Source organism: Aspergillus lucknowensis (assembly GCF_044049455.1).
Source record: "Aspergillus lucknowensis strain CBS 449.75 chromosome Unknown BJX67scaffold_20, whole genome shotgun sequence".
NCBI lineage: Eukaryota > Fungi > Ascomycota > Eurotiomycetes > Eurotiales > Aspergillaceae > Aspergillus > Aspergillus lucknowensis.
In genome coordinates, this window is record NW_027263564.1 from 98953 (window position 1) to 113822 (window position 14870).

Sequence of the window (14870 nt, forward strand, 5' to 3'; positions counted from 1 at the left end):
GTGCGAGAGCGAGCACCAGGATGAGATGTACAGGGCAAAGTCATCAAATAATGTTTGATCGGCAACAGGTCGCTTCCCACTTCTCCTGAGGATCATATCTGCAAAAACCAAGAGCAGCCTCAGCGAGAAAAAAAAAAAAAATTTCTTGAACAGCAGAATTAATTTCGCAATCTCCTGGGAAACTGACTGTTATTCTTGGAGAAGAAAGCGCAACACCATACAGGCTCAGACCTGCGAGGATCCCTGGCACATGAAACGATGGGCGATGTTGGGCGATGGACTCATCACCGCCATTTGTCTGAGCACGCTGCTCACCGCATCATTCAATTTTAATTTCCAAAAAAATTTTCTTGACGCGGATTTCGCCAGCCAGATGACATGCTAACTTCGAAAGAGCAGTGCTGGCGGCCCTCCAGGGCTCCAAGTCGTCCTGTCGGTCGCGGTTCCTTATCGATTGTGTACTCCGGATCTTCCTCTTATCCCCCGCGAAAAATAGCCGGATGGGGCTTGTGGCGACGATTTTCAACAGGAAGGATAAACTGGCCCCAGCAGGAAGAAGAAATTATTGTCTGCTGGTGGGTCTGAACTTAATCCTTCTCATTATCAATCCTTCAGCCTGCTTGGAGTTCGCGACACTTATCGATAGGGATCCAGATTGGACATCGCAAGCTGCAGCAACACCAAGCCATTCGCAGTTTTCAAGGCGCAAAATCCTAAAAATAACGAGGAGGAGAACCAGAAAAGAAAACCTTGGAAAATAAAAATATCACAACTTGCAAGTGCTTATCTGCGCATCCTCCTATCAGAGGGAAAAAATGAAAAAAAAAAAAAAAAAAAAAAAAAAAAAAAAAAAAAAAAAACCAGCCGAGCTCCCTTTGACCTTGCTGAGCATCCAACCACATGCTCCGATCAGCCCAGCCGTTCAGCGCGAAGTTTTACCGACCCGGCCTCTCCTTTTTTTTTTTTTTCCTTCTTTGCCTTGGGCCCCGGAGTTCTTTATTTCGTGGGAAGCCGCCATGACCGCCATGACATGTGAGAGTCAGAAATTCCCTGCTTCAAAGGTCGCTTGACTGTTTCTAAATGAGGACGGGCAGAGTTCTCGTCCGAGGGAGTCCTCGTCTCCTCGAGGCTCCAGAAACCGAGTCGCCACCATTTACGTCGACACGAAGTAATCTCGTCCATGACCGGGTCGACCAATCTGGTTCTGTGGAATCCCGCCTGGCGAACCTGGGAAAATCTGTCAAACTCAGATCCAGAGGAGCCGGTGTCCCGAGACAGAGGGTTTCCTCGGTCGATGTTTCCGTTGATGCCGCAGGCATCACCCGGAAGAGAATCAACTATTTGTGATAACAGGCATCTGTCAATTCGAGACGTCTTTGTGGCATCTCTCTATGTTGGTTTCGGGAGAAGTAATGCGCTTCCTGTAGTAGATTCCGGGTTGGTTGACGTGATCGGGTATTCGCGAAACGGCAGCTCTACTCAATTTGCTGTTGGAAAGATGTCCCTTCCCGGTGGACGCTTCATAAATAGATGCTGAAGTACAGTTGGCCAATGGTTATTCGATGCATTCAATCTAAGACTTTGAGGCATGCGGAGAAAAAGTTACTAGCTCAATCTGTACCAGTGATCAAAGCAACGAGTTATTCAATATGACAACCAGGAACGCATTCATAATCCCAGTAATGGAACCTGCCCCGAGCAAGGGAGATGTCGGCTTTACGAGCTAGAGCTGGAACTGGAACTGGAACTGGAAGAACTCGAGCTGCCTTTGCGCTTGTGGCCGTGGTGCTTCTTCTTCTTCTTGTGCTTCTTATGCCTGTTTGTATATCAGTATCTTAGTTATACCACGAAGGAGGCAAGTTGGGCATACATCTTGGTTGCTGCATTCATTCCAACAGCCCCTGCAACCGCGCCCCCTACGGTCCCCAAAGCTCCGCCGCCCATCTTATGACCTATGAAGCCACCGGCAGCACCGCCGATGAGGGTTGAACCTAGGCCCCTCTCGCCTTCAGCGCCCACCGGTACAGGGCCTTGGGAAGGGTGTCCTCCTTGGGGAGCGCCGTAGTAGGAGGCATTCTCGCCACCGTGGGGCTGGTGATACTGCTGTTGGGGAGGGTAGGGGGAGTGTCCACGGTCTTGCCCGTAGCCCGCATTTGGATCCTGGCCATAGGCGCCCGGATGTTGTCCGTGTGGAGGCTGTTGTCCATAGCCTCCTTGCGGAGGATACTGCTGGTGTCCTTGCTGGTACGGTGGGGGCCCGGCTGAGTAGGGGTCATGCGGAGGCTGGTTGTAGGACTGCTGCTATATTCCCAAGACATCAAGTTAGCATATTTCGTGATAGTGGAGAGTGTGGCCAGGATAGAATGTTGAGATATGCCGGAGAAGGCAACGCGAGTACTCTCGTTTCATGGTGAGACGTACCTGAGGGGGATAGGGGCCTTGCTGTGGACCTCCATACTGTTGCTGCGGGGGAGGGTAACTGCCCTGCTGACCTGCGTATCCCGGAGCACCATAGTAGCCCTCAGGACCTGGGGGCGGGCCGCTATACTGGTTGGGGTTGTACGACATGACTGACGTAAGACGCTCGGGAGGTATGGGATAGATAGCGATTTGATGACCGCGCAGTTTTCCAAATTATGCTTGGCTGGAAAGGAGAAGAGAGTGGTGGGAGTAAGCAAATCCCAGCAGTGGGAGAGAGGGGTTTAAAAAGAGGATCGGCTGGCGAGTCTCCACGGAGGAAAGCACTCAGGGCTGAGCCGGCGGTTAGGATGGAGGGGCACGGAACATGGGAAGTGAGAGGCGCAGTCCACCGCTAACGGAGCATGGGTTCCTGAGGTATCCAGTCATAGACGGTATTTGGACTGGCTGAGCTGGGGAAGATATCAGCTCCCATCTCTGTGATTTGCGAGATCCTGACGGGAGGTTGCTCGCGATGGCGAGATTGAGGCTGGTGAGGGGTAACCGCAGGGCCAACCGTCCTCCTCCGTATTCATCAAAAAACGAGGGTTTCCACATGTTTCGGATTAAAGGCGGTTCCATCCAATCTCAAGCATATTTGCACGTAAAATATCTCCGAAGAAAAGTAGAATGTTTTGTCTCACAGGGCAGGAGTTGTGTGCAACACCTTCTGCATTGCCTGCAGGATAAGCTCGTGCCGAGAGCATTTTACATGCAGAATTGCTGCTGTGGGCACATGTGGCTGTTCCATTCGAGACGCCTGACGATTGATACTGACGCAATACCCGTCCAGCCTCAATCCTACTTTGTAACAACATATTCTTCCTCCCATACCCTATTTCTGGTGACAACTTGGGCACCGCCACCCTTCTTGGGTGCCACCTGTGGCTTGGTATTTTCACTGAAACCTGAGGCTCCAATAAAATCTCTGCTGACTCAGGAATCGCTTTCCTGGGCAACCATCCTCGTATTCAGGTCAGGGGTCCTCGGGGCGCAAGATTAGAGCGTGTGACATGGCTTGCGATGAGAGAGAGGTTCTTCTGCCTCGAAAATGGTTCACCGAAGCTCTGGTTGCTTGCTTTGCGTGAAACGGCGAGTGAAGGTCAGCCCCGAGTATCATCTCCCAGAAACCCAGGGTTACTGACCCGAATCTGCAGTGTGACGAGAGGGTTCCTGGGTGCGTGAGATGCGAAACATACGGCAAGCCATGTCCTGGATACGAGCGAGGTTTCAAGTTCGTGGCAGGAAAGCCCTACCGCTCGCCGCGCCGACCAAAATCGTCAAACCAGCAAGGTCAGCAGAGCAGAGCTAGTTCAACATCCGACGATAGTCAGCCGGCTACTGATTATGAGTTCACTCTCGTGGATAGAGCCCAGCCTTCGTCACTAGGTCTTGGAAATCTGAATCTGACTCAATGTCTCAACACTCTCACTGATGAGATCTCCCAGCCGTTTCCTACAACCTCAGGCTATGTGATCTCGCGGTGGTTCTTATTTCTCCCATCTATTTATGGGCGAAATAAGACGTTAGACTCTGCCATGAAAGCGTTTGTTGCCCATCACGTTGGAAATGTGACTCTGAATCAAAAAGCTGTGCTGTACGGGAGATCAGCTTATGGGGAAGCGCTGGGCAGGCTTAGGAAATCTTTGAACGTTCCCTCTGAATACGTCTCTTCCGAAATATACTGCTCTGTCCTGCTTCTATGCTTATACGAGGTGTGCCGAGTACACTTGAATTTTGAATCTGTAGCTAACGAAACTCAAGCTCTTCACGAATACAGACCGTGGCGATGTCTGGATGAGTCACGCCAGAGCTCTCAGCCAACTGACAAAGGCTCGAGGGCCGTCTTTCTTTCAGACAGAACTTGACAATATACTTCTCAAAGCCTCTCGTGGACTTATTGTACGTTGCCTCGAGCGTAAGGAACGGCAGAAAACTAACGTTTTAAGGTTATGCATTCTCTTTTTGGGGGTGATGAATGCTTTCTAGCATCCAATGAATGGCACCGAGTGATGAAACAGCAACACAACCCTGGCCTGTCCCTCGATTTTGACAATTTATTGGAAGACTTTTTCGCATACTTCACACTATCTCCTGGCCTTGTCCATAAACTATACAGCCTGAAAGAAGCGGACTTCACCAACCCAACAACATTAGTGGAGATGTCCGAAATGCTCAAGCAATCCCTCGAGTTGCTGGAAAAACTTGTTCGCTGGTATGACAAGTTTTGTCGTGCAACTCCGCTTCCTTATCAAGCGCTCTCTTCTCGAGGTGATACCGTCTACCCGATCGTACTGCTATATTCCAATATAAACAGTGCCACGATATACTGCGCGTACTACTCTTATATGGTTCTCATCCATGAGATACTGAGGACATGTGGCTATCCTGGCGAACATGGAGCCATGGTTGCTCACTTTCGTGATCAGATATGCATGTCAGTCGAATATACAGCGCAAGGCCTCTTAGGGCCATATCGGATGGGGCTCCCCCTGAGAGTTGCATACGAGGTTGCCGATACCGTCGCCAAAGAATGGATCCGCGGCTGCCTGAAAACATTTTCCGAATTTTATGCTGTACTATGTGAACAGAATTTCTAAGACGGATTTCTCATTCAGTATTCTAACAAAGGGAAAAGGTCAATCTACCCCTCGATAGCCCCATGACTGAGCCCAACCAGACTGTCTAGCATAAGGTAGTCTCAGGCAGGGCGCCCCATAAAGGCTCCGCAATTGTGCGAGCAACAATCAATAAAACAGCCGCAATAATCTCCATCAGAAACCCTATTCCAACCATGAAGTCGACATGGCCGATAACAGCCTCAAATTTGGGCGACCCATACTCCGCTAAGAGAAAATACACAACCCTCACGGTCAAGAACGGCAGCGACGCGAGGACTGCCAGCACACTTCTGTATCCGGCTGCGGGGAGGGATTTACGAGATCTCGCTGCCATCCCAAGCACGATGCACCAGACAAGCAGGAATGTGAGGATGAAGATCACTGTGCCCACAATCGAACAGGCACGGATATCAAGGATCCTCCCAGCCAAGACTAGGACAATGGAAATTATGACTGGAAAGCGAAAGAAGTGGAGCGTGAATCGTAAATGGCTGGGATGCCTCGAGTTGCCGGGACCAGTTCGGCCTGTCTGTCCGCTGCAGTTGCGTCAGCACGCTTCATCCTGAAGGTCTACTACGAGAATTATCGAGATCCTACCTTCGAAGGAGGACAAGGCTGACTTCAAAAAGAAGAGGTGAGAGTCCGATGCCTTGCAGGACAGTCTCGGCAATGAGCATTGACTTGCTTGGTTTTGGATTGGAAATCATCATAGCTGAGCCCGCAATCCGAACTGCAAACCCTGTCAGTAGGACTTACAAGATGTTCCGACAAGAACTCTTACACTGAGCCAGAAAGCCTATCATTCCCCACCAGGCATACACGAAGCACCAGCCAACGCTTCGCAGTTTCGAGTGATGCCAGTATCGACGTTCCTGGATAAACCTTGTAATGAACTGGATGATGTGTATGACAGAGAACATGGCGAGCTCTGCAACAGCGAAGACGCGCTTCTCCTCAGAGATTGTATAGTTCGACATGTCTCCAGGGATATTGGCAATGGCGATCGGAGCGGTCTTGAGGAGTATCTGAAGAATGTGTAGAGTAGATGATAGTTCCACGCTATGAAAGGAGACGCCTGCTCGATTGAGGTCAGAGACTACGGGGGTATTTATATTCTACTGTCGTCCACCAGAAATCTTCCCATCTCCCACCGTTTCGCGACGCTCGTGTTCTTGGCTTTGGAAACTTGCTGCAGAGTGGAGATCTGTGAACCTCGAGATGAATGACCATATCGGGACTAGTGTCGAGGCTTGGTCGTCGGCCCAAGGTTCCTCGACTTGGTCATCTCGCACGATCCCCGCCTCGCGAGGCAAGATGAGATCTTGAATGATGCGGATCGGTCGGCATTGAGACCTGACAACAGCCAAACTCGGGAGTATCGTTGCGGGGGTCTCTGAGGCAGATTACCACGTTGTCCGGCCACTCGCTCGATAAAGGATGACGTCCAGGCTAAGCACCAGGACCATGGATATTTATAGCAGTCGACTAGAGGCTTGTGGTGAAATGCAGAGGACACCGCCATAGCTGAAGTCAACGGGGGAGGTTGGAGCATGAAGAAGATTCCTCCTCCGCCTTGCCCGAACACGCTCCTGCGATTCCTCGTTCTGCCCGTACAGTTCGACCGCTCTTCTGAGGTACTGCCATTGCGTTTCCTCTATCGACCCTCGCTCTTCCTCTCTCTTTCTAGAGTGAGCAACAATCAATCAATGACGTTACACAATTCATCATCCTTCATTACTGGCCAGGTCCATGACAGCTACTGCCTCCAACTTCAACATGGACGCCTCGAATCTGTAGCCGCTCCGACCGTATCTAGCTCGACCATGAATACTGGTGAAGGATATGGGAAGGACAGGCCAACTCCTTTCTCTGGGGTGGGGAGTGCTGGATTCGACACAATCGATCCAAGCGCAGGGAAGTTGGGCGTTCCGCGCTTTCTGTCGAACGAGCTTTGATTTTTGAATGTCGTAGTTATGATTATGATGACTCTACTAGAAAGACAACCTTGGATGGCTCCAAACCTGCCTGGCGCTTCGCCCAGAATTGGTCCCTTACCTCATGCCTGCTGGCATTTGAGTCTCGCACTCTCTCGTGGTTTAATTTCCCCTTGATAGCCAAGTTTCTCAAGAATGAAAAGAAAAGAGAGCCAGATGGTGTTGAAAGTCGCAATGCTTGAGTGTGCTCGCGGTGCCAAGAATAGTCCGGGTTCGTCCAGCCAGTGGGTAGAATTTTTGTTGCTGGAGATTTTGACTGATGACGACGACTCGAGCACGACAGTGGTACCTGCGGCCCCTCTGCGCCTGGAGCTTGACAACCCTCTCTTTACAGTGGCCCCCCCCCTTCCAGCCGTTGCGATCTGGCTTTCCAGGTTCCCTCCTTCTCTTGCCTTTTGACTGTCTGTTCAATCGTCTGCGCAGATCCTCGTCGAGGCTCACCTTCCGGTCGGGTGCCGCTCGTTACCACGCTCGGAAGACTTCTTGGGACCTCAGCTAACTTACTACCTTGAGTTTTTTTTCCCACCCTCAACCTGGAACAATAGCACATCTTCTGGGGGTTTGGCCCGGCTCTGCTTCGTCCAATCCTTCTTTTAGTTCGATTTGTTGTGAACTATCCCCAGATTCAGCTGGAGTGCGCAAGCACATTCCTGTCCTTCCCCTGATCCCCTTGCCGCCGTCGTTAGCCACCAAGGAATCTGGTCTGCGATCATCAATTCCCCCGATTGCGCCCCCCGCGTGCTGGATGACTACAGCGGATTCTGTATCTTCCAATGCACAGACGCTCGTCTGGCTCGCCTGCCGAGGACGACGCCGAAGATCCCTTGGTCGCTCGAACCGGCGAACACAACAATAATGGCTCCAATGCCTGCGATCCGCCAGAGAAGCCGCGCCCTGAGGTAGCCAGAACCGGGACCAGCATCGACCTCCACCGAGACCCCAGCGGTATTGCGACACCCCGTTCGAGGAATTCAAGCACGTGGAGAACCCCTTCTTCCCTGACGACGGCAACCTGGACCTCACACGATCCCCGATATTCGCCTGCGATGCCCTTGACCTCTCAGCGCCTCTCCTTTGAGGCGTCGCCCGACTCAAGGTATCGGTCTCGGCTTTCCCGTCTGCGCAGCCCCTGGTCATGCTCGATCCTGACCGCGATTACCACAATACTCGCGTGCGTTTTCCTCTTTTCGATCTTTCGTTCGTTCTCCGCCCTTCGAGCTGGTAACGATGGCTGTGGAGTACCTGTGATGAGTCCGACTTTCCTGAGGATGGTGGGTTTTGATACAGAGCATACGCGCTTTGCTAGCAAATATAATCTCTTTCTTTATCGGGAGGAAGGTGTGGATCCATACGATCAGGAGAATCTGGGGGTAAGCTCTTCCAGCACCCTTGATGATTTAATGGCCTTCCAAGAGGAAATGACTGATCATTATTGTCGTTTAGTTGAATGGGGCCCCCGTCCTGTTTCTACCCGGCAATGCAGGGAGCTACCGGCAGGTCCGATCCTTAGCAGCTGAAGCGTCGCGACACTATGCCCAAGTGGTGCAACATGATCAGGAGCGATTGAAGGCTGGGACTCGGAGCTTGGATTTCTTCATGATTGACTTCAACGAAGATATGGCAGCTTTCCACGGACAGACTATACTTGATCAAGCTGAATATGTGAATGAAGCTGTCGCATATATTCTTTCGCTTTATCATGACCCCCGACGGACACGGCGGGGCTCCGACCTCCCGGATCCCAGCTCTGTTATTCTCGTCGGACATTCGATGGGCGGTATCGTCGCGCGCACCGCTTTAACGATGGCGAACTATCAAGAGAATTCCGTCAACACAATCGTCACCATGTCGGCTCCGCATGCGAAATCTCCCGTCTCTTTCGATTCGGATCTGGTCCACACATACAAGCAAATTAATGACTACTGGCGCAACGCTTACTCGCAGACTTGGGCCAACAATAACCCTCTCTGGCATGTGACGCTGATTTCCATCGCTGGTGGCTCACGCGATACCGTCGTTCCATCCGACTATGCCACGATATCGTCCCTTGTCCCCGAGACGCACGGCTTTACCGTATTTACCTCTTCAATTCCTGACGTGTGGATAGGCGTGGACCATCTCTCAATAACATGGTGCGACCAGTTTCGCAAGGCTATCATCAAGTCCTTGTTTGAGGTGGTGGATGTACGGCGAGCGAGTCAGACAAAACCGCGAGCCGAACGAATGCGGATCTTTAAAAAATGGTATCTGACAGGACTGGAGTCTGTGTCGGAGAGGATGCTCCCCCGAACAGGTAATTCACCTCGGATTTGTGATCCGTTGTGCTATGGAATGTCGCTAATCGGTGTCATGAGCAGAACCGAGCACTTTGTTAACACTCGAAGACCATACTAATACGATTCTCGCTCAAGGTCAGCGGCTTGCGCTTCGCGAGCTAGGCCACCACACGGGCCCTAAAGCTCATCTGCTGCCTGTTCCTCCTCAAGGCGTTTCAGGGAAGAAGTTCACGCTCCTCACAGACCAACGCCTCGATAGGACTGGGGAGCAGGGCAGCCTGGAAGTTTTATTCTGCAGCGTTTTCCCTTTGCATAACGGGAAGGCATCAAGTGTGTTCGCTCTGAACATGGAATTCTCAGATAGCACGGGCTCAACGCGCCTAGCCTGCAAGAACGCTGCGGTTGACGAAATCCACCTTCCTGCGTCGACCCGCACTTCAAAGCACGCCTATGACAGAGTCCGGCCATTCTCTTACCTTCAGTATGATTTGGAGGATTTAGCTGAGCATCAATTCGTAGCGGTCGTCGATAAATCACGTGTACCCACCAAAGGCTGGGTCGTTGCTGAGTTTTCAGATAGCTCCGATGCTCTGATTAAGACACGAATTGGCTTGGGTGGGCTCTTAAGTGCCGGATTGAAAGTCCGACTGCCGGCCAACCGTCCTATGCTCACTGAGGTGAAAATCCCCGCCTTATACTCGAGTCTGCTGGACTATAACCTCCGTGTCGTCCGCCATCGCCATGTAGGCGATCAGCAAGAACTCTTTTCTCCGCTCTTACGCCAGTCTATTCCGGATCCGCACGAGTCGAAGTTCTTTGTCAATGTCGACAAGGTCAATGTGAACTTGCACGGGCTGGCGCCGTATATGCCTCCACCACTCCGCCAAACTAGCCGGAATGGAATTTCTTTTCAGTTGTGGACTGATCCAACTTGCGACTCTACAGTCGACATCACTCTAACGGTTGATATCGTCAGTAGCTTGGGCGAGCTAGTGATGCGATATAGGACCGTATCTGCTGCCTTCCCTCTGCTCGTGGTTGCCCTAGCTTTGCGCAAGCAATTTCGCGTGTACGACGAGACTGGGTTCTTTATCACGTTCGCTGAAGGTTTGGATAGCGCTCTGCGCTCCTCTATGCCGATTTTGCTATTAGCCATGTCGCTACTCGCATCGTCTCTTGCCACCTCTACCGCCATACCCACCGGAGATGATCCTTTCCACTGGGTTACGAATTCGACTGAGACTCCGATTGATTTTACGAGAAACGACCTTCTCCTAGGCTCCCAAGATGCGTTTTTCTGGTTTCTGATCCCGCTCTTCGGCCTCATCGGCGTCGGAGTGTGTGTTCTGGTCAACTACGTTTCACTCTTACTCCTTGAAATATTCTCTTTCCTTTATGGCCTCTGGAACAGCAAGTCTGGCTATATAAGACGTGACGACAAGGGGTGAGTTTGATCGTCCGAATGATTTGATTGCATTGCTAATATACTAGATGCCTTCCCGTTTTCCCTGCCCCGTCTCCTAGAAGACGCCTAATCAAGATGGCCGTGCTGTTGGTCCTCGTATCGACGGCGATTCCTTACCAATTCGCTTATCTGGTGGCTTGTATTGTACAACTAGCGACGTGTGTGCGAGCGCAATGGCATGCCAAAGAGACCGTATGTTTGTTGAGCTCCTCGGGCGAATTGTATTAACGAATAGCAGAGATCCACCGCCCACTATAACTTTTCTAACTATGCGCACTCGATATTCGTTTTAATGCTTTGGGTTCTCCCGATTAATATTCTCGTTCTCTTAGTGTGGGCACATAATCTCGTGGTACACTGGTTTATGCCTTTCTCATCGCATCATAATGTGTTGTCGATAATGCCTTTTATTGTTCTCGTGGAGACGATGACCACTGGGTCTATGATTCCCAGGATCACTACCCGGTACTTCTCCCTTCATCCCTCTCCGCTGTGAACGTGATGACTGACTTGAACGCGACATGGTAGCTTGAAACATATCACATCGATTTTCTTCTGTTGCATCGCGATCTATGCGGCGGTTTACGGGGTCTCATACGCCTACTTGTTACACCACCTAGTCAATATTTTGGCCGGCTGGCTCGTCAGCATCTACCTCTTCCGTAGTGGCTTCTCGCTGCGCCGGTTCTGGAGGATCGTGGAAGGCGAAGAAGGCAGCACAGGCACGTCCGAACCAGGTAGAAACACGAAGAAAAAGCCATGACGATCACGCCTTCTTGTTTCTTGCTTGTTTAGAGTCCAGTTGCCTTGCTATTCTCTGCATTACAGCTTTCTAGCACCTACATGGAGTTTTCACCGGAGCGTGCTTTGCATACATTATCTTTTTTTTTTTTTTTTTTTTTTTTTTTTTTTTTTCTCACAGTGGTTGGGTTGTATAGCGCAATCTTTCATACCCTAGCAAGTTGTCGCGTCTTACACTGCGGGTCACATGGGGTTTGACTGCTCAAGGTTGGGTTGTTGTATGTACCGTTTGGTCTGGATATAGATGGGAGGGAAGAGCGTGCGTGCATAAGTCCACATAGTACCTATATTACCTAATATGCTATCAGTGTTCACAAGAAGCAACGACCCCAGGCGATGTAACCCTTGCGGAACCCCATCGGCGCTAAGACCGAAACGGCAGTCCGAGTGGCAGCCCAGCCCACGGGATTTCTGTCAGACTCGGGGACACTGGTCTTCCTGATATGCCGAGAGTCGGAAGGGATGTTTATCATGGTGCATCTTCTCCTTGCGGGCATAACTCTGGATTTGCGACAACTTTTGACCCGTGTCTTCTGGCTTGCTTGGATTTGTTTTGTCTCTTCTCGTTGTCGGATGGGCGAAGCTTTGTGCGGGAAAGCCAAGTCGTGACAAGAAGGCTGGGCGTCTGGGCGAGAACCCACAGGACAAAAACATTGAACAGTAGAGTCCAGCGTCAACCTGATCTTGTGGTAACTATTTCGGGATCATTTCGAGCTTCCAGATGCATTCTGCAGGTAGCTGAACTCTGTTTCTCCTCCGAGTCCGGGGTACACGAGGTTTGTGCGGAGAGCCGATCGTCGACGACGTTCATGCGAGAAACAACTCACAACCTGAGGAAGTCCGCGCGACCATCGCCGTCATTCACCCGCACTGCTGACCCCTATCTCGGCCTACCTCCGCACTTGGATCCCCTCTCTCAGAGCACGTTTGGAGGAACTGATCAGCGTTCAACAGCGCCACCTGCATCCAACTGGCTCGCTGGCCGTCACTTTTGCGGGGCCTCCATCTCGTGCTGGTTTCCTGGGGCCAGCCTGGAGGTCGCATAAAGGGTCCTCTTCTCGTCCCACTGTCCCGCATTTCTGCCCTGCGCTTCATTATCCTTCCTGAACGGTGACAAAAACCTTGGAACTGCCCTCTATGGCCGAGTCTCCGGATAAGGCCCCCGTTGGCCATATTGAGGCTCCAGATGAGCACCAACCCCTCAGTTTGGGAACCTGCGCTCGGTATTTGAAGGATAGGCTTCCGACTTTGAAGCCGCCTATGCGCAAGGCGCCAAATCCCCTCAAGGCCCTTACTCTTCTCAACAGACAGCAATGGCTTTTCTTCGCGGTTTGTTTCAAGCTCCTACGCGTCTACCTTGTCTAACTGTGATAGGTCGCATTCTGGGGATGGACCCTCGACGCACTAGACTTTTTCACCGTCTCGCTAACTACATCCGAGCTCGCCGAGGAGTTCGACAAGGAAATCAGCGACATCACCTGGGGAATCACCCTCGTCCTTATGCTTCGCAGCGTCGGTGCGATTACGTTTGGGATCGCTTCTGATCGCTGGGGCCGAAAGTGGCCGTTCATCGTGAACAATCTGCTCTTCATCGCCCTCGAGATCGGTACTGGTTTCACCCAGACCTACCAACAGTTCCTTGCCGTTCGCGCCCTCTTCGGCATCGCTATGGGTGGTCTGTACGGTAACGCTGCGGCAACGGCGCTCGAGGATTGCCCCAGGGAGGCGCGCGGAATCGTATCCGGTCTGCTCCAGCAAGGTTATGCATTCGGATACCTACTGGCCACCGCGTTTGCACGCGCTTTAGTTGGGACGACCTCCCACGGCTGGCGACCGTTCTACTGGTTTGCTGGTTGTTTACCGGTTCTGGTTATCCTCTTCCGTCTGTGTTTGCCTGAGACGAACGCATACCGCGAGCGTCAGGCGCTTCGTGCGGAGATGCCGGGGAATGTGACATCCACTTTCTTAACCGAGGGCAAAGTCGCACTCAAGCGCCACTGGATCCTTCTCGTCTACCTTGTCCTGCTTATGGCTGGATTTAACTTCATGGTACCACCCCTCCACCAACAACCACAAACACCAAGCCCTGAAGCTAACTCAAACAGTCTCACGGTTCTCAAGACCTCTATCCTACAATGCTTGAACGACAATTCCAGTTCTCAAAGGATGCGGTGACGGTTACCCAAGTCGTCGCCAACCTCGGCGCCCTATCGGGGGGCACCATCTGCGGGTGGGCCTCCCAAATCTTCGGCCGCCGCTTCTCGATCATTCTCATCAGCGTTGTCGGCGGCGCCCTCCTCTACCCCTACACATTTGTAACCAACAAACGCGTCATGGCTGCCGCCTTCTTCGAGCAGTTCTGCGTCCAGGGCGCCTGGGGCGTCATTCCCATCCACCTAATGGAACTCTCCCCCGGTTCAATCCGCACCTTCACCGTCGGTACAGCCTACCAGCTCGGAAACCTCGTCTCCTCTGCCAGTTCTACTATTGAGTCAACCATCGGCGAACGATTCCCCCTTCCGCCAGCGGAGGGAGAGACTAGGTACGAATACGGGAAAGTGATCTGTATATTCATGGGCTGTGTCTTTGCGTACACGATTATCGTGACCTTCTTCGGGCCGGAGAATCTGGGCAGGGACTTCGACGTTGCGCACGACGACGATGTGCAGGAGGTTGTGGCTGGGAGACAGGGAGATCCCGAGAAAGGAACTCATAGCCAGGGGGATACTCAGAACTAAGTGATATTTATCCTCGCTATATTTTGTTATATGTCTTTGGATTATGGGAGGTTGTGTGCAGTAGTATGTCGGTACGAAACTTACGACGTTGATGGGAGATTTAGGCTTGATAGCATCGAATGAAGTTTTTACACAATTGGCGTGAATGGTACGGATGCTCGTGTCTTCAAATCTGCTGCTTCCGTGTTAATCTTGAGATTGTGTTCCTCAACTCCAATTTCATCCCCTCAAGAGAAGACATTTGGCCGCCATTGCAGCCTCCATGACCGCCTGCACTTCCACAATCTTCGCCTTCTGCTCTTTGATGGCCTCCTTGAAACGCCGAAGGCCTTCTTGGGGGATTTTTCTTTCCCTCGAGCTACCTGGCTCGCAATGTGCACCCGCGGGGAAGAGATTGGGAGCTGGGTTCCCTATCTACGAAGCTCATGTTGAGACTAGAAAGTAGCGTCATCAGCCATGCGTGAGGTTTACGAGAGAAGTTGATGGAATTAGAGAAGTGCCAGGGTTTGCATCCGTCG

At 51.7% G+C, this 14870-nt stretch overlaps 5 protein-coding genes across 5 annotated transcripts; 3 read left to right on the forward strand and 2 right to left on the reverse strand.

Moving 5' to 3' along the window:
- Positions 1–1626: 1626 nt before the first annotated feature.
- Positions 1627–2722, reverse strand: BJX67DRAFT_105440 (putative glutamine-serine rich protein MS8). The gene is made up of 3 exons (XM_071024243.1): positions 2493–2722; positions 1871–2301; positions 1627–1816 (listed from the first exon to the last, which is right to left on the reverse strand). The coding sequence occupies exons 1-3, from the start codon at positions 2511–2513 to the stop codon at positions 1717–1719; spliced, it is 552 nt and encodes a 183-aa protein (XP_070886134.1). The 5' UTR covers positions 2514–2722; the 3' UTR covers positions 1627–1716.
- Positions 2723–3311: 589 nt separating this feature from the next.
- Positions 3312–5057, forward strand: BJX67DRAFT_388148 (Zn(II)2Cys6 transcription factor domain-containing protein; the record flags this gene model as incomplete). Its single annotated transcript, XM_071034329.1, has 4 exons — positions 3312–3559; positions 3615–4172; positions 4222–4359; positions 4407–5057. The coding sequence occupies exons 1-4, from the start codon at positions 3509–3511 to the stop codon at positions 5055–5057; spliced, it is 1398 nt and encodes a 465-aa protein (XP_070886135.1). The 5' UTR covers positions 3312–3508.
- A 42-nt stretch (positions 5058–5099) lies between these two features.
- BJX67DRAFT_105458 (uncharacterized protein) lies at positions 5100–6341 on the reverse strand. The gene is made up of 3 exons (XM_071024244.1): positions 5860–6341; positions 5676–5808; positions 5100–5614 (listed from the first exon to the last, which is right to left on the reverse strand). The coding sequence occupies exons 1-3, from the start codon at positions 6053–6055 to the stop codon at positions 5143–5145; spliced, it is 801 nt and encodes a 266-aa protein (XP_070886136.1). The 5' UTR covers positions 6056–6341; the 3' UTR covers positions 5100–5142.
- Positions 6342–7845: 1504 nt separating this feature from the next.
- On the forward strand, positions 7846–11576 carry BJX67DRAFT_372074 (GPI inositol-deacylase; the record flags this gene model as incomplete). Its single annotated transcript, XM_071031197.1, has 6 exons — positions 7846–8442; positions 8516–9365; positions 9430–10792; positions 10840–11005; positions 11052–11278; positions 11342–11576. 6 exons carry the CDS (start codon positions 7846–7848, stop codon positions 11574–11576), a joined length of 3438 nt encoding a protein of 1145 aa, XP_070886137.1.
- Positions 11577–12069: 493 nt separating this feature from the next.
- Positions 12070–14675, forward strand: BJX67DRAFT_353230 (sugar transporter family protein). The gene is made up of 3 exons (XM_071029106.1): positions 12070–12943; positions 12989–13663; positions 13720–14675. The coding sequence occupies exons 1-3, from the start codon at positions 12752–12754 to the stop codon at positions 14350–14352; spliced, it is 1500 nt and encodes a 499-aa protein (XP_070886138.1). The 5' UTR covers positions 12070–12751; the 3' UTR covers positions 14353–14675.
- Positions 14676–14870: the final 195 nt, after the last annotated feature.

Bases quoted from the DNA above. Each gene is read 5' to 3' on its own strand.
- BJX67DRAFT_105458 (XM_071024244.1), bottom strand. From the start codon at position 6,055: ATGTCGAACTATACAATCTCTGAGGAGAAGCGCGTCTTCGCTGTTGCA. The intron at 5,809-5,859 runs GTAAGAGTTCTT...CAGGGTTTGCAG, and splicing joins GATAGGCTTTCTGGCTCAGT to TTCGGATTGCGGGCTCAGCT. The intron at 5,615-5,675 runs GTAGGATCTCGA...ACGCAACTGCAG, and splicing joins AGCCTTGTCCTCCTTCGAAG to CGGACAGACAGGCCGAACTG.
- BJX67DRAFT_353230 (XM_071029106.1), top strand. From the start codon at position 12,752: ATGGCCGAGTCTCCGGATAAGGCCCCCGTTGGCCATATTGAGGCTCCA. The intron at 12,944-12,988 runs GTTTGTTTCAAG...TAACTGTGATAG, and splicing joins AGCAATGGCTTTTCTTCGCG to GTCGCATTCTGGGGATGGAC. The intron at 13,664-13,719 runs GTACCACCCCTC...TAACTCAAACAG, and splicing joins TGGCTGGATTTAACTTCATG to TCTCACGGTTCTCAAGACCT.
- BJX67DRAFT_105440 (XM_071024243.1), bottom strand. From the start codon at position 2,513: ATGGTGCTCCGGGATACGCAG. The intron at 2,302-2,492 runs GTCAGCAGGGCA...TTGGGAATATAG, and splicing joins TGGTGCTCCGGGATACGCAG to CAGCAGTCCTACAACCAGCC. The intron at 1,817-1,870 runs GTATGCCCAACT...ATATACAAACAG, and splicing joins ATGAATGCAGCAACCAAGAT to GCATAAGAAGCACAAGAAGA.